General features: G+C 39.0%; 1 protein-coding gene across 2 annotated transcripts in view; it reads left to right on the top strand.

The window, feature by feature from the left end:
* Positions 1-18,306, top strand: part of ppardb (peroxisome proliferator-activated receptor delta b) — an 80,606-nt gene extending 62,300 nt beyond the window's left edge. For both annotated transcript variants that reach the window (XM_072563287.1, XM_072563286.1), the window contains 2 exons: positions 1,837-2,284; positions 15,752-18,306. In XM_072563287.1, coding sequence (XP_072419388.1) covers positions 1,837-2,284; positions 15,752-15,999 — 696 coding nt within the window. In that variant the 3' untranslated portion in view covers positions 16,000-18,306. The remainder of the gene's footprint in view (positions 1-1,836; positions 2,285-15,751) is intronic.
* The last annotated feature ends 362 nt before the right edge of the window (positions 18,307-18,668 follow it).

The raw sequence follows: 18,668 nt of genomic DNA, 5'->3' as shown, positions 1-18,668 counted from the left end.
CTGCTGGCTACAGCAATGTCTGTCTGTGCCTTGGACTAGAGAGTCCCCCAACACAATTGATCTATTGGAACCCGACGTATCCCTCATTGCATTAGAGCCAGTCTCGATACCAGAAACCTTAGCTGTTTGTGCTGCCTTCCCCTGAGAATCCATCACCCCCTACATTTTCCAAAACAGCATACTCGTTTGAAATGGGGATAGCCACAGAAGACTCCTGCCTACCTCTCCTACCTTTCCTGGAGTTAACCCATGTATGTGACTGTATCTACAACATTTTCCCCTTCCTGTAATTGCCATCCATCACATCTCCTTACTCTTGTAAATTCCTCATTGCTTCTAACTGTCTCTCCAACCGATCAATTTGATCTTATAGGATTCGCAATAATGGCATTAATTGCAGACAGAATCCTCAGTAACATGCAAATGCTTCCTAAACTCCAACATCTGACAAGAAGAGCATATTATCAGTCTGCTAAAGGCCATTTTTGCCCATTCCAATCAATAGACCCAGAAAATAGCACTGTCTTATTCCTCTACAAAACGCTGCTCCATGCTAGCTTAATATTTATGGCATATATTTTTAAATTGAATCAAGAGACACATCTCAGTAAAACATATAATCAAGAAAGAACCAACTCAACTCACCTATTGCAGACTTTCTGTAGGCCACACACTTAAAAATATTCACATATCTCTTTCTGTGCTGTGACCTCTTGCACACAGGTTTCTCCAAGATCACTTGTGAATTTCACTGTTAATTTTCCAAGGTGCACTCTGGTGTCCAGCGATACATGAATTCAAACAGCAAAGGCAGTAACTGTGCAGGTTCACTGCTGTGTTAGTTAGCAGTGTGGGTGTCTTTCTCTCTCCTGCACTGACCTCATCATGTGCTGTCTTTGTCTGTTCCTCTCCCTTTTAAAAAGTGCTGTTATTTTGACTTCTTTTTTTTCCTCCAAGGTTCCAAACAATGCAACAGCATATAAAACAGTAATTGGCTGCTCCTGGAATTTGAGGAAATCGCCTCTAACACCTGAAATACCTCAAAAAAGGAGCAGCCTGTTATAGCCAGAAATTTTTCCCCTCCTCCAACTTGGATTACCCAGAATCATGACTGATTGCAGAAACTGACACAAGCCTAGTTTGCTGTAGATGTTGTGGCACCTTCTACTTCTGTCTTTCATATTAACAGTTAATACTTTGACTTAATGTTGGTCATCTTACCTTCATTTCCAGAAGCAGCCTTTCACTGTTGAGAAAAAGCTGTTATGTGAATTGAAACAGTTTTCAGTGAGTGAAAGTCAAAAAGGGAGACGGGTGACTCAGGCGTGTGAATCTGAGAGCATGTGGACAGTTAAGAGTCATGGGTTATATACGACTGAGCACATGTTGGAGAGAAAGCAGTGTTGTATAGAGGGCTTGTGATATGTGGAGGGTTGAAATGGAGGAGACATTTCTCCCATCCATTTCAGCTTGCATCAGTGCTGTGTAACTCCAACCTTGTGCGCTACGAATGTGGTATTTCCCATATGAGGGAAACAAAAATGATAGTAGTGAATTAAAGTCAGTAGATAATTTCTATACTCACTTCTGGCTAGCTGAATAAAATGGTAAATTGCCATTTAAGTTGTGGAAATAGTTTTGTATTTTCAATTAATTATGTATAGGATTAGAATTGTAGAAAATTGTCACGTTTGTGTTTTCAATTGACCTCTTGACATTGTGGTGGAACAGGTGCTATGTGAATTGACATTATAATTGTCAGTGAGTAAAGTAAATGTCAAATAAATCTGGTTCTCCAAATAAATTCTAATTTGTAATTTTCTTTCCTGATTGCAGCCTTTTGTGATTCATGACATGGAAACTCTTTGGCAGGCTGAGAAAAACCTAGTTTGGAAACAATCAGTAAATGGAATTCCAAACAAAGAGATTGCAGTTCATGTCTTCCATCGTTGCCAGTGCACAACTGTTGAAACAGTGCGAGAGCTCACTGAGTTTGCCAAGTGCATCCCTGAATTCTTAAAGCTATACCTGAATGACCAGGTGACATTATTAAAATATGGTGTACATGAAGCCATTTTTGCCATGTTGGCATCAATAATGAATAAGGATGGTCTTCTTGTGGCTAATGGAAATGGATTTGTAACTCGTGAATTCCTGAGGAGTCTACGCAAACCGTTTAGTGAAATTATGGAACCCAAATTTGAGTTTGCAGTGAAATTCAATGCTTTGGAACTGGATGATAGTGATTTGGCTCTTTTTGTGGCTGCCATTATTTTATGTGGAGGTAAGGAACTAAACTTTTATCAATGGAAACACTAACTCTTTTTACTACAGAAAATCATGGGATAGTATGGTGCAGAAAGAGCAATACAGATATTGCCACAACCCCGCACTTTCACCTTTTCATTCCTGCAATTATTTGTCCTTCAAATAACACTTTAATTCCATTTCAAAATTGCTATTCAGACTGGTAGTCAATGCAGATTATTAGGCAGTGCATTCCAAATTCTAATCATTCATTGCACAATCAGGGAAAGTATTCCTAATGTTGGCTCTGGTTGTTTTGCTAATCACCCTCCATTCTTTGATTTTTGGTTGTTGGCATATTAGCTATTAGAAAAGGTTTCTCTTTAAATATGAACAATAATAGCGGGCAATAAGGTCCCTCAAACTGCTCCACCATCCACTAAAATTGTGGCTGGATTTCTACATAAGCCCCATGTTCCTACCATATCTTGCAGCCCTCGTTTCCCTTGGTGCTTAAAAATTTATATCCTACATGATGAATAGCCAAGGTCTCTTTTTCTGAGGTTGGGAGAGTCCAAAACTAGAGGGCATAGGTTTAAGGTGAGAGGGAAAGATTTAAAAAGGACCTGAGAGGTAACTTTTCATTTGAGGGAATGAGCTGCCAGAGGAATTGATAGTGGCGAATACAATAACAACATATAGAAGGCATCTGGATTGGTATGTGAATAGGAAGGATTTAGAGCGTTATGGGCCGAATGCTGGCAAATAGGACTGGGTCAGATTGGGATATCTGGTCGGCATGGATGAGTTGGACTGAAGGGTCCGTTTTCATGCTGTATATCTCTATGACGCTGTCAGCTATGAATGTGTCCATCAACTACTTCTCAAATGTACATAGTAGTGGCAATCAAATTTACCACTAAAACCCTCTAAAACACCTAGGAAATTTTGATCATGAAGATGCCCAATCAGAGAAGAATAAGCCTTTTAAGTAGAACAGGCAGATTCTCTGAGAGGAAAAAGAACAAATTGTTGGAAAAACTCACCAGGTCAGGCAGCAACTGTGCAGAGAAAGCAGAGTTAACATGTTGAGTCCAGTGACCCTTCAGAATTATTGTATTAGGTGATCATTATCTTGACTTTATTGTAACGATGACACGCAATGGCATTTCCCTGTACCATTGTCCCATCATATCAATGTCATCTGACTACTTTCCTTTTGCTGAACTTTTTTTTTCTTAATGTCGTAATTTAACCCCTTATTGTATAGCCTGCCTCTGTGTGTTTATGCTGAGGATTGGTTTTTATTTCCCACTACTTAGTATTTATTTCCATGGACTTTGGGGTCTTTTGTTTTCCATTCAGTCCAATTGGAAGGTATTCTCATCCTACCCCAACTCCAGCTTTATTCCCAGTGTTTTCCTTGGGTTATGAGATGCCTCTTAGTATTCCATCTTGTCACAACTTCCCTGTGTTATCGATATATCTAGCTATTCTTTTTTTTTTCCTCTCTCCTGTTTTTAGGATTTTGGACCAGTGGTCTTTACCTCATGGACTCTCCTATAGGTGGAGGAATAGGGTCATCTTCTTCAGCACATCTTGCATACTGACCACAATCAATCCACATACGTATAGAGAGACTTATTGGATCCCAGCTAATCCTTATCCAAGAGTCCAGTTGTATTTCTGCAAGACAGTATCTTAGTTTGACTGAAAGGTTCACCCGCTGCTGAGAGGTGATCAAGATACTTCCCAGGTGAATTGGAGTACCATTGTTTAGTTCCCCATTTGGTTTATCCAAAGTGGCTAGTTGCTTGACCTCAAAGTACATTTATAGTGCACTGCAGTTCTCAATCACCAGCTTAGGAACTTCTCAGTCCACAGTTAGTTAAGATTGTCTAATATGCCAAATACTCCTCCATATTTGGTACCTCATTAGGATTACTGGAAAGGTGTCATTCTTGGTGCATCAGCACCATAAACAGGCTGTCAACTCTGCTGTCTGGTATCTTGGCTGCCCTCCCCCTGCTCCAGGATGTTATCACAGTTGTTCTCAAACACCACCTATTGCATATAATACAATCCGATTTGCTTTAATGCTTCCCTTAGTCTGTTTATCTTATCCCGGCGAGGGCCATACACATTCTCTTGATTCTGACTGAGCTGGTTTTCCTTAACCAGATACTGATATGTAACATTTAGGTTTTATTTCTTTTGCTCCCAACAGCAGGTTGACTATCTTTTAAGTAAATCTTGGGTCAACTCATCTGCCTCCTTAGTTCAGAGGATAATTTAATTCCATTGCTTCTTACAAAGCACCTTTTTCCCTACGTTAACCCTGTTGCGTGCAGTTGTATCTTCTATATGACGATACCAATTTGGTTGCTTACTAAAATAATGCATTTTGTTAATAATCCCCTTTTTGGCTTGGATGTTTAATATACATAGCCAACAAATTAAGACTCCCAAAACATTTTTTGCACAAAACATGTTTATTTGACATTCATAAAAGAAACTTACATTCAATAAGACTCTTACTTACTAGTCCACTTGTTTGAGGTTCCCTGGGCTTGTATGTAAATGAGAAAAAAAGGAGTAATTAATATTCTCCTTCCAGTCTCCAGGTAATTATCAGCCTATTTCATCTGACTTAGCGAGATATCCTCCTGGAGCCCTGTTCCTTATACCTTGCTCAGTGCTTGCTAGCTGCATGGAAAAGCTCCGAGTAGGCGAAACTTGCCTTCTCATTACTCATTGGTCAGTATTGTCTTGGCAACTTCAAGATTTTGATCATCTTACAAAGCTAGTTTTCTGATTTACAGCCTCACATGATTAACGAAACAATAATTTCATCTCTGCCAACTTCAAGTCTCCAGGCAACCAGCCCATTTGGCTTATTTGTTACAAATTTAGCAATAACTTTGACCACATCAATTTAATGTTCAACCGGATCTTGAGCACCATCTTGCAGATTTTTATATGTTCAGTTCATTTAACAATAGCATAGTTACACCACATTATAGGCTTTGAGTCAAGATAGCCAGACCTTATGCATTAAACATCACTGAAACTTTGATTATTGCAAACACTTGTCATGCCATTAATAAGATCAGTTGAACTCCACAGTACAGATGGTGCTCCGGTTTCCTCCCACAGTCCAAAGATGTGCAGGTCAGGTGAATTGGCCCTGCAAAGTTGCCCATAGTATTAGGTGCATTAGTTAGAGGGGAATGGGTCTGGGTGAGTTACCCTTCGGAGGGTCGGTGTGAACTGATTGGGCTGAAGGGCCTATTTCCACACTGTGGGGAATCTAATCTAAAATCTAGTACCCTCCTCTTTGGACACTTGTTTCTTTATGTTTATGTACGTCACTACCATCTATGAGGAATTGTTTACAATGCTTCCCCTTTGTCATAGGGATTAAAATTAGGGAACACTATTTTAAAAAAAAAATTACGTTTTAAGCAAAAACTCATGTCTGTTTTATTGTTGTGCAGGTCATGATTCTTTGGAACTCTTTCCAAGGGTACTGTGGAGGCAGAGCTATTGAATATTTGTTAGATTGTGGTCAGTGGATGATTGACTAAATATGGTGTTATGTTGGAAAACACACAGGTCAGGCAGCATCTGAGGAGTAGGAGAGTTGACGTTTCAGGCATAAGCCTTTCATCAGGATTTCTGAAGAATGGCTTATGCCTGAAATGTTGACTCTCCTGCTCCTCAGATGCTGCCTGGCCAGTGCTTTTTCCAGCACCACTCTTTACTCTGACTCTCCAGCATCTGCAGTCCTCTTTTCTCCTAGTGACTAAATATGGTGCCTGAGTTTATCTGGATAAGTGGGAGTGCAGAGTTTAGGCCTGTTATGGACCAGGCCACACTTCCTCAAAACATTTGAAGCAGGTAGCCCAGACACTAACATTTTCTTATTTTAAAGGTAGATGTTAAGTGGGTATTCCAGGAGTGAAGCATCTGGTCAAACTACTACTCTTCAAGCAAAACAGAATTTATTTACACACCATGGTTAAAATACAATCAAAGGAAAACACAGTTTAGAATAACTTAATTATTTGAAAATCTAACTGACTTGAGAATAGCAACTTAATTCCCGTAACATCCAATAAACGCCCCTCTTGGCAAAAGGCAAATTCACCTCAGGTTCTTACAGGCCGGAGAGATTTCAGAGAAAAGAGTCAGGTAAGAAACATCTGTTGAAGCGTGGAACCTTTTTTCACAGTAATAGCTTCTATGCTGCCAGCAGTTTCTGATTGCCTGCTAAAACAAACCAAACTAGAAAAATCTAATCTGGGTGAACTGACCACTACCCTGCCATTGTTTAAAGTAGTCACTTCCAGACAGATCGACATCTTTGCCTTTACAACCCATCTTGAAAGAAAGGAGGAATAAAATAAGCTTGTTAAAGTGGCAGCATTGTCACAGGCCACAGTTAGATCTGTCATGATCTTACTGAATAGCACAGTCAGTTCAAATGATGACCTGCGTCGCTCCAAAATTAGATGTATAGCTGACCCCTTATTCTGAGAAAAATGACCCTAGCACTAATCTCTCCAGTCAATGGCAACAGCGTCTGAGTCCATTCTGTAAAATCTTTTAAGAATTATATTTTTGAGAGGTTGTTTAATTGATCTGAAGCCCTTATGGTTTTAAATACTTCTACCATATCTCTGCTTAGTAGTTTTAATGTCTTTAATTCAACACTCATTTCTAAAGCTATTGTGTAGTAAATTTGTTCTGTTCTGTCTGTACCCTTTCTAAAGCCTTCAGGTCCACCCTAAATGGTATGTTCAGAATTGGACACTAGTTCAGTTGTGAAAGAATGAGTTTGCATCTTGCATAATGTACTTTTGTATTCTATGCCTTTGTTTACAAAGTCCTGCACCCATAAGAAATAGGAACAGGAACAGGAATAGGCTGCTTGTCCTCTCGAGTCTGCTCTACTATTCAGTAGGATCATGGCTGATACAACATTCCTCACATCTACTTTTCTGTAGATGTGAGGAATTTCCCTATATTCCTTAACTCCCTTACTGATAATCTGTATATCTCCACTGAAAATATCCAGAAGAAATTTTCCCCACAGCTCAAAGACACTTGACCCTCAGAAGAAATTTGCTATCATCTCGATCTTAAATTGGTGCCCCATTCTGAGGTTATACTGTCTTGTCCTAGACTCTCCTGTGACTGGAAACATCCTTTCAGAATTTATCCTGTCAGGCCCCTTTTTAAAGTCCTATATTTTTCAATAGATCACCTGTTATTCTTCTAAACCCGTTTAACCATGGTTCACAAAACAATACCTCCATACAGAGATCATCTGAGTTGACCTCCTCTGAACTGCCTCCAATTAAAATGATACCTCCCTTAAATAATGGGACCAAAACTGCTGCTGGTACTCCAGATATGGTCTCCTCAGCATCTTGTACAGCTGGAGTAAGAATTCCCTACTCTCGTCATCTAAAGCCTTGAAATAAGGACCAACATTCTGTTAGTCTTTGTGATTATCTGCTGAATGTGTGTTAGCTTGTGTTCCATGCACAAGTCCCTTTGTGTTGCAGTTCTGCAGTTTTTCTTAGAGTCATAGAGACATGCATCTTTGGAACAGACCCTTTGGTCCAACTCACTTATGCTGACCAGGTTTTCTACTCTGAACTAGTCCCATTTGCCTACGTTTGGCCCATATGTCTCTAAATCTTTCCTATTAATATAATAATTATAGTTGTACTCGCCTCTACCATTTTCTGTGACTCGTTCCTTATATTCACCTCTGTCTGCGTAAGAATGTTGCCATTCAGGCCTTTTAAATCTTTCCCCCTCTCACCTTGAACCTATGCCCTCTAGTTTTGGAGCCCCCTATCCTGGGGAAAAGGTCTTATCTATGCCTCATGATTTTATAATCATCTCTCGGCCTCCTAACCCTAGTGGAAAAACATCCCAGTCTATGCAGCCTCTTCTTATAACTCAGAGTCATAGAGCATGGAAACAGACCCTTTGGTCCAATCAGTCAATACTGACCATAATCCTAAGCTAGTCCCACCTGCTTACACTTGGCCCATATCTCTCCAAACAGCTTTTTTGTATACTTATCTAAATATCTTTCAAATGCTGTAACTGTACTCTCATCTACCAGTTGCTCTGGAACTTCATTCCACATACTAACCACTGTGCCTCATAAGAAAAATTGCCCTTTGTCTGTTTTAAAACAAAAATTCTCCTCTCGCCTTAATAATATGCTCCCTAGTCTTGGAAAGCCCCCATCATAGGAAAATACACCTGGCATTCACCTTATCGATACTCTTTGTGATTTTATAAACCTCGACCTACTGCACTCCAGTAAAAGATGTTTGAGCTACAGGGAGAGATTGAATAGGCTGGAGCTGTTTTCCCTGGTGTTTTGGAGGCTGAGGGGTAACCATGTAGAAGTTTATAAACTTATGAGGGGCATGGATAAAGCAAATAGTCAAGTTTTTTTTTCTAGGGTAGAGGAGTCCAAAACTAGAGGGCATGGGTTTAAGGTGAGTGGGGAAAAGATTTAAAAGGGACCTAAGGGGCAACTTATTCATGCAGAAGGTGGTGCAGGTATGGGATAAGCTGCCAGAGGAAGTGGTGGAGACTAGTACAATTACATTTAAAAAGGATGGGTATATGAATAGCAAAGGTTTAGGAAAATGTTGTCTAAATGCCGGCAAATGGGACTAGATTTTTTTAGGATATCTGGTAAGCATGGACATGTGGGACCAAAGGGTCTGTTTCCATGTTGTGCATCTGACTCTATCCAGTCTCTTCCCATAACTCAAACCCTCCAGTATGGATAACATTCATGTCAATCTTCTGTACACCCTTTTTAGTTTAATAACATCCATCCAATAACAGGACAACCAAAATTGCATACGATTACTCTACAGTGGCCTCACCGATGTCTTGTACAGCCACAACATAACGTCCTAACTCCTACTCAATGCTTTGACCAATGATAGCAAGCGTGCTGAATGCCGCCTTCATCACCCTGTCTAAATGTGACGTCACTTTCAATAAACTATGTACCTGTGCCCCTAGGTTTCTGTATTTGACATGTAGATCCTGTTCTGGTTTGTCTTATCAAAATGCAACACTTCATATTTATCTAAATTAAACTCCACCTGCCACTCCTTGGCCTAATGGCAAGCTGATCAAGATCTTGTTCTCTTGGATAACCTTTTTCACTGTTCAGTATACCATCAATTTTGGTGTCATCCACAAACTTACTAACCGTGCCTCTTAAATTCTCATACAAATTGTTTCTATAAATGACAAATACGTAGACCCAGCACCGATCCTTGCAGCACACTGCCAGTCACAGGCCTCTAGTCCAAACAACACCCCTCTATCACCACCTTGTCCTTTTACTGTCAAGCCAATTTTGTATCCAGTTGGCTAGCTCTCCCTGGATTCCATGTGATCTAACAAGTCTACTCTGCAGAACCTTGTCAAAGGCCTTGCTAAATTCCATATAAACAACATTTACCGTTCTTCCTTCATTTATCATCTTGGTCACCTTTTTTTAAGAAAAGCTCAATCAAAATAATGAGACACATATTCCCATGCACAAAGCCATGTTGACTATCCCTAATCAGTCCTTGCCTTTCCAAATGCATGTAAATCCTGTCTATCTGTCTGTCTGTCTCTCTCTCTCTTTCCCCCCCCCCCCTCTCTCTCTCTCTCTCTCTCTCTCTCTCTCTCTCTCTCTCTCTCTCTCTCTCTCTCTCTCTCTCTCTCTGTTTACCCACCACTGATGCCAGGCTCACCAGTCTACAGTTCCCTGGTTTTTCCTTGCAGCCTTTCTTAAAGTCTTCCAGCACCTCACCTGTGGCTATTGATGATATAAATATCTCTGCTGTTGCTTCCCTTAATGTCCTTGGATACACCTGCTCAGGCCCTGGGGATTTATCTATTTTTGTGTTTTAAGATGTCCAGCATCACCTCTTCGGTAATGTGGACTCTTTTCAAGACTTCACGTTTATTTCTCCAAGTTCACTAGCTTTTATATCTTTTCACACAGTAAATACTGATGCAAAGTATTCTTTTAGTATCTCCTCCATCTCCTGTCATTCCACACATGGATAGCCTCTTTGATCTTTAAGGTGCCCTATTCTCTCCCTAGTTACTCCCTTGCTCCTAATGTATTTGTAGAATCTGTTTGGATTCTTCTTAACCTTTATCTGGCAAAGCTATCCATGTTCCCTTTTTGCTGTCCCTCTGTGTACTCCCACTCCCTCTATACTCCTGAAAGAATTCACTCGATCCCAGCTGTCTGTACATGACATGTCTCCATCCTCTTCTTGACCGGACCCCCAACAGCTCTAGTTGCCAAGTGTTCCCTACCTCCGATATCCTTGCCCTTCATACTTATACTGTCTTTGAACTCTTGTTACGTTACTGTTGAAAGCCTCCCATTTGTCAGTTATCCCTTTACCTGTGAACAATCAATTTTTGAAAGTGCCTGTATAATATTCTTCTGTTTTCCCTTCCAAAATAGACAATTTGACATTTTCCCACTTTATTTGTGAACGTTTTGTCCACTTACTTGCCCTATCAATATTTCTAAACTTTTTGTATCCCTCTCACAACTTGCCTTTCCACGTGTTTTTTTGTTATCTGCAAAATTGGCTACAGTACATTCATTTCCTTCTTCTAAGTCATTAACATATATTGTAAACCATTGCGATCCCAGCATTGATCCTTTGGGAACTCCACTGGCTTAAGGTTACCAACCTGTTTCCTGCCCATTAACCAATTCTCTATTTATGTCAATATACAATGTCCAAAACCATGGGTGTGCTTGTCTCTTGTGACTTAACTTTTTTGTGAAGTATCTTGTCAACCATGTTTTGGAAGTCTATATATGACATGTCTGCTGGATCCCCCCTCTCCATGCTTATTGAGACTTCCTCAAAAAACTCTAACAAATTAGACAAGATTTCCCTTTTCATTAAATGGTGACTTTGCTTGAATAGATTTCAATTTTCTGAATGTGCTGCAATTACTTCCTTAATTGATTCCAACATTTTTCCAATAAAAAATGTTAGGTTAATTGTCCCACAGTTAAAAACATCTTGTCTCCCTCTCTCTTTTTATATAAAGGTGTGAGATTAGTAGTTTTCAAATCCTCCCAGTACTTTTCCAGAACCCAAGGAGTTTTGGAAAATTACAATCAATGCATCCAATATCTCTGTAGCTACTTTTTTTTTAAGGATGCAAGGCAGCATGAACAGGGGACTAATCTGCTTTTAGTCCCATTAATTTTGTCTAATACTACTTGTAGTGGTGGTGGTGGTACTTAATTCCTCCTTTGTATTCTTTAGTAATAATGTGATGTTCAAAGTGCCTTTTACCATAAAGCGCTGATGTTCAAACTTGCTGCCATATCCTTGTTCCCCATAACTTCCTCCCACATTCAGTTTTGAAGGGGCCTGTGTTTACTTTGACCTCTCTGTTCTCGTATATATTTAAAGAAGCTCTTACTGTCAGTTTTTTTTTATTCTTTGCTAACTTGCCCTCTTAGTTTATTTTCTCTCTCTTTTTATTATCGTTTTAGTTCTCCTTTGGATTCTGAATTTATCCCAGTGTTTGGGTCTGTCTTTTGCTTCCTTTTGTTTTGTCTTTCAACTTAAAACTCTCCTTAACTTCCTTGTTAAGCTGGTTTATCCTGGTTTTAGAATCTTTCCCCTTTCCTGGCATATATTTTTGCTCAGAATCATGACTTATCTCCTTAAAGTGTCTTTTCTTTAATCCATCTACCCGGTCCACTTTAGTTAATGCTATTCTCATTTCATTGTAATTCCCTTTATTTAAGACAGTCGTTTCTGATCATGTTTCTCAACTGAAACTGAATATTAACTTCTTCAGGTTATGATCACTACTTCCTATCCTTAGGTCATTTTTTTTATACCCGTCTCATTACCCATTACCAGATAGACTGTTCCTTGGTTGGCTCGATGACACACTGCTGTGGAAACTGTCCCTCTGCACTTGTTGATTGTAGCTACCCCTTCTAACTTGATTAACCTATATGCTTTTCTAACTCCTGCCATAAGTAAGCACTGTGTTACAACACTTGTCTGGATCAGATAGGAGTTGAATTAGGCCTTCTGGTCCAGAGGTAGGGACTCTACCACTGTATTGTAAGAGTTGTGTGAACCCCGTTCTCAGATAAAAAGTTTAATGGTCATCAACTCCTGTCAGTTGAGTCTGGAGTTGTTCTGTTAGACTCTTAAAGAATTTGTAGTTTTAACACTGACAGCATGTGATCAAATAACTTAACTGACCAGAACATAAACGTGAATCTTTCACTGCATAGGTGGTCTCCATAAAAGTTTAGAGTTGAACTGCAATATGTGATTTATTTACTGCTTGAGCCACGAGTTGATTTCAAAGCTTTGACTTTGAGTTATACAGCACAGAAACAAACCCTTCAGTCCAACCAGTCATAGAGGTGTACAGCACGGAAACAGACCCTTCGCTCCAACACATCCTTGCCGACCAGGTATTCTAACCTAATCTAGTCCCATTTGCCAGCACTTAGCCCATATCCCTCTAAACCCTTCTTATTCATATACCCATCCAAATGCCTTTTAAATGCACTACCATTTCCTCCTCCATTTCCTCTGGCAGCTCATTCCATACACTGACTACCTTCTATGTGAATAGTTGCCCCTTAAGTCCCTTTTATATCTTTCCCCTCTCACTCTAAACCTGTGCCCTATAGTTCTGGACTCCCTGCACCCCAGGGAAAAAAGCCTGTCTATTTATCCTATCCATGCCCCTCATTATTTTATAAGCCTCTATAAGGTCACCCTCAGCCTTCAATGCTCCAGGGAAAACAGCCCCAGTCTATTCAGCCTCTCCCTATAGCTCAAATCCTCCAACCCTGGCAACATCATTGAAAATCTTTTCGAAACCCTTTCAAATATCACAACATCTTTCCAATAGGGAGGAGAGCAGAATTGCATGCAATATTCCAAAAGTGGCCTAACCCATGTCCTGTACAGTTGCACATGACCTCCTAATTCCTATACCCAATGCTCCGACCAATAAAGGAAAGCATACCAAATGCTGCCTTCGCTATCCTATCTGCTTGCAGCTGTACTTTCAAGGAACTATGAACCTGCACTCCAAGGTCTGTTTGTTCAGCAACACTTCCCAGGTCCTTACCATTAAATGTATAAGTCCTGCTCTGATTTGCCTTTCCAAAATGCAGCATCTTGCATTTATATAAATTAAACTCCATATGCCACTCTTTCAGCTCATTGGCTATCTGATCAATATTCCATTGTACTTCCTCTGAGAAAACCTTCTTCGCTGTCCACTGCACATCCGATTTTGGTATCATCTGCAAGCTTATTAACTATACCTCCTATGTTTACATCCAAATCATTTATATAAATGGTGAAAAGTAGTGGACCCAGCACCATTCCTTATGGTACGCAACTGGTCACAGGCTAGTAGTCTGAAAAGCAACCATCCATGCCCAACATAATCCCAAACTAAACTAGTGCCACCTGAGTGCTCTTGGCCCATATCCGTCCTACTCATATATTTATCCAAACATCTCTTGAATGTTGCAATTGTACCCACATCCACCACTTCCACAGGGAGTTCATTCCACACCTGACGCACCCTCTGTTTCAAAAGGATTTGCTACCATGCCTTTTTTTATATCACTCTCCTTTCACCTTAAAAATGTGCCCCTAGTCTTCAAGTCGCCCATCCTATGGAAAAGACAACTACCATTAATTCTATCTGTACCCCTTATTATTTTATAAACTTTTATAAGGTCACCTCTCAACCTGTTACGTTCCAGTGAAGAAAGTCCAAGCCTTTCCTGATAAACCTTAAAAGTTATTTAATTGTTGCGCTGTATATTAGTCACAAACTACTTGTTCAATGTTTGTTTAAAAAATGCAATCTTGTTTTCTTATAAATATTATTTTTCACTGACTTTGTAGATGAACTTGAGTTAATATTCTGATGTTAATCTGTGAAAGAGACAAGTGTATTTTAATGTAAAGGTTTTCCAAGAAAGGTTATATGCAAAATAGTTGATAACACAGGCCTCAAGCAATATAACTGCACTGAAATTTAGTGTGAGGGCAGCATAATAAAGCTGAGAGTTGTATATATCCCGGGGGCAAACAGTGCATTAGGTTTTGAGTACTGATGTTAGATGTTAACTTTTGGAACAATATAATGTTGAATCTGGAATAGCCAACCTGTTGGAGGCATCCTTGGTTCTGGTTGTAGTATATGTGGTGATATCCATTACCACAGAGAATAATATAACTTTGTTTTCACACTGGTGCGGTGCTACTAACAATAAATAGCTTTCGTAACTGGGTCAGGTTTACCTGCCTATACAGTTAAAGAGCGATTTTCCCAATTATGTTTCATACTAGTACTAACCCACCCCCCAGCAATGGTCTGCAAACAGAACATTGAAATGTTATAACCGTTTCCTCTTAATGAGAAATTTTGCACAGTACTTTTCTATTTGTAGAAATGCATTTTCTTTCCCCTTTCCCCATCTCACTGGAGCCTCTGAACTAGCAGAGTTGGTGGGGGAGACAATCAAAAAGATTCTTTCTTCTGCTCACTATTCCCAAACCCTTATTAAACATTTTGTGAGTGTAAATGAAGTCATACTGCACAGAAACAGACTTTCGGGTCCAACTGTCCATGCCTTGTCGGTTAGTTCCCTACAATTTGATAGCCTGGAAAAGTCACTGTTGTGTGAAAATGCATGCTTGTGTCTAATACCAGATGTCTGACTAGGTTTGTAGAACTTTAAGTGAAGTTTGTATTGTTTCAATTTGGGCATCTTGGTGTTTATGTGATCAATGATTAAAGCGTATGAGTCCGATAGGGAAAACTACCATCACCTGACTCCTGGCTACCATTTTTTAAATTTTAACTCTTAATTCCAATGCTATTCTGTGTTTGATTTTTCTAGACACCCTTCAGATAGGGCAACAAAAAATCCAAGGTGAATTTCAGTCCACATGAGAAGACCAAGAGTCAGCCATTCATCCCTCAGTGACACCATTGGCTGAGGTTTATGTTCACATTTAGTGAACTTGTTGCTTCAAAAGCTGTCGCAGCAAACCACCACTCAACATCATTTAAACATTACCTATGCACCACCCTATTTAAATTGTATGCTGCCATCAATGGCAATCAATTATGTGTAAAATACAGTCAGCATGTGCCTTCTGCACTTTTGATTTCTAGCCTGTATGTTTTAACTTCAAGTTTCAGAAAGTTGTCCTAAAATTCAAGCTCAGTCTTTTTTGGTTCTATCTTGTTTTCCAGATGTGGGAGGGGAAGGAAAGTGATAAGCTAGTGAAGAGCATAAAGGAATAAGGTGCAAAATACTCTATTCTTGAGCATGACAGAGCAATCAGTCCCGATCCAAAAAAGTGCTGACAAATTGTTTTTTTTCCTTCTTTTAATATAGATCGTCCTGGGCTAATGAGTGTAAAACAGATTGAAGAGATGCAAGATAGTATTCTTCAAGCTTTGAGCCTACATTTGCAAACCAACCATCCAGACTCTCAATACCTTTTCCCAAAGCTCCTCCAGAAAATGGCTGACTTACGGCAGCTAGTAACTGAGAATGCGCAACTTGTCCAGAAGATTAAGAAAACTGAAGCAGACACTTCATTGCATCCATTGCTACAGGAGATCTACAAAGACATGTATTGACAAACAATACACATTCAGTATACAGCTTAATTTTGCAAACCTCCCTATCACCACCCCCCTCCCCCAAGAACCAAAACGTAACATGGCTACATTGAATTCTCACCAAAATAAGTCTGTGCAACAGTACATAAAATATCTGTAACTATACACTCCTTTTAATCTTCTGTCCTTGAGTTGGCTGGTTGCAGCTGTGTCAGTTTGAAGTCAGCAGAACTATAATGAATAAACCTGAAAATTGTAGGAATGCAGATACATTTGCAACACTACTGACTTACTGCAATAAATAATTTTATAATTTGCAATCTTACAGTACTAAAATCTTCAATTAGTAAATGCAACCTTGATCATAAAGAAAATTTTGCTTAATTATCATGGTACTAAGCATGCTGAGCCCTATAGTACACTATACCTAAAGTATAGTCTCCTTTGCTGGTCTTAATTTCTGATATAATTAAAGGGTATGGAAATTTTATAAACTGCTGCAATGAATGTGGCTTATACTACATAACAATATGTAGTAGAAAGGATCATATTCCAAAAAAGTATTTAATTAAGAACATGCATAAATTTACAGGGCTAGCCATTAACTCTTTTTGATGTGGCACTTTTGGAGTTGGAAGTTTACCACCTTTCAAAGAGTGTGTGAGAAACACTGAGATTTTCCCCAAAAGTAAGAAGTCTTTAGATAAATGCAATTCTTTCTTCATTGGAGAATTTAATTGAATTTTTTCAAGTCACTTCTTTCACACTGCTTATCAAATTCTTTGGAAGATGCATTCATAAGTTCCCTGTTGAGGATTAAAATGTCAGATTTGGGGGAATCTGAATCCTAATGCTATCTGTAGTAGGCTTGGTGTCTTGGACTGTTTTGTAGAAGCATTCCTTCCTTGCTGTGGTAAAATGCACACTAGTAGGTTTACTGGGATGAATGAAGGACCTTTAATGAAGCTTTCTATCTAATTCATTGAAGACTTCTGGGTGAAACAACAGCATTATAAAAGCGAGTAAAATATTACCATAAATAGAAGCCATTAAACTATTTTAATGTTTCTCTAATTAGTATTGAAGTCTCGGGTTGAGCAGATGTACCTTAATTGCCAAATCTTTTTTTTTAATCTTTTCATTGTCAATTTGGTATAACTTGGTTTTTAGGGTCTTGTGGCACAGTGGTAGTGTCCCCACCTCTGGGTCAGAAGATCTGGGTTCAAGCCCAGCCTCCACAGGAGGTGTGTTGTAACCTCTTCAAATAGATTGCTAAAAATATTTTACGCATTCATGGGGCATTCATATGCCTTGTCAGTTGTACTTTGTGTGCTGTCTCTGAACGGTACACAGGATGCAAATAATATTTATTCTCTCCTCTCATTTCTATGTTGTTGTTCTTAAGCTTTTTAAAAATGTTTTGCATATCTGTATTAACAATTTTGCCTGATCAGTCCTGACTTGCTAAAGGCAAGGAAATTTTAGAATTTTATTCTCCATAAGCCATTTTAAAAAGGGTTGTTCCAATAATTTGGTAGTACAAGTGGAACAAGAATGATAGAGCAATAGGTTTCTGATTACCTGCCAGACCCCATCCTCAGCTACTGCACTGCTACAAAATTATTATATTTATATAAAAGGATCATATTGGAAATACATAGCAGCCCATCAGCATTTGAAGAGAAAAAAATTGAAATAAATTCCAGTTATGGGTCCTTTGAAATGTTATCTACTTTTCAGATCCAAGCATGCTTGCTTTGCATTTTTGGTTTTGTTTTAATATTTCTGGTATTTGCCATTTTGTTACTAACTGCATAATACCAGAAATGTTCACACAGCCAACCATGTCCAAATTATAGTTCATAGTAAATTTAATTCAGTGCAAATTTGATGCCAAGTACTGAATAGTCTATGCATCAGACATAAAGTAATGCAGGTAAAGCCATAAGTGGAAATTCTTCCTTACGTTCACACAATGTGCAGTATTACATTTTTATGATATTATTTTACAATTATGTTTTACACTCATTTGTTAATTTGATTTAATGGTTACAACTTTAGAATTATTGCTGGTTCTCTTGAAGGGAACATGGAAAGGTTTCTGGTGTGTCCGGCTGGTGCTGAGTTGGGGATGCTTTCTGGAATTGGCTGTCAGTTCAGTTATGCAGCACAGACTGAACAGGAGCTGATTGATTTGACCAGTGAGCTGTGTTGCAGGACATAATGAAGACTGACACGGTTCTGGATCTTAAAACTGGGAAAGACATTTGCAGGGCACTTTGTAATATTGAGATGTGATTAAATCATGGAACCTAAATCCAGAAATGAGTTTTGCTGCTGTTTGTTTCAAATAGATATGAATTTTGTTTATTTTTTTGTTAAGTTTTATCTATTTTCCTATTGATACTGTTTGATTGTTTTAAATGTTCTATTCCTTTTGCAAATGGTCCCTTCTGATCTTTTCTCTAATATATTCCCTCTCTTCTGTGGATATATTTCCAAGTGTTTTAGGTGCTGTCCACTACTTTGTGCAATCAGCCCACTATTTTTATTTCATGCAAGCGTTGACTGCGGAGGTTTGACCAGAGGATACATCAAAGTTGATGCCACTGTTCTGCTAAGTAAATGTTCATGTTACCCTCCAACAGTACTAGATGGATATCATAAGTGAGAAGTACCTTACTTCA

This window comes from Chiloscyllium punctatum, chromosome 45, assembly GCF_047496795.1.
Source record: "Chiloscyllium punctatum isolate Juve2018m chromosome 45, sChiPun1.3, whole genome shotgun sequence".
NCBI classification, from domain to species: Eukaryota; Metazoa; Chordata; class Chondrichthyes; order Orectolobiformes; family Hemiscylliidae; genus Chiloscyllium; species Chiloscyllium punctatum.
This window is presented reverse-complemented; position numbering and strand designations above follow the sequence as displayed.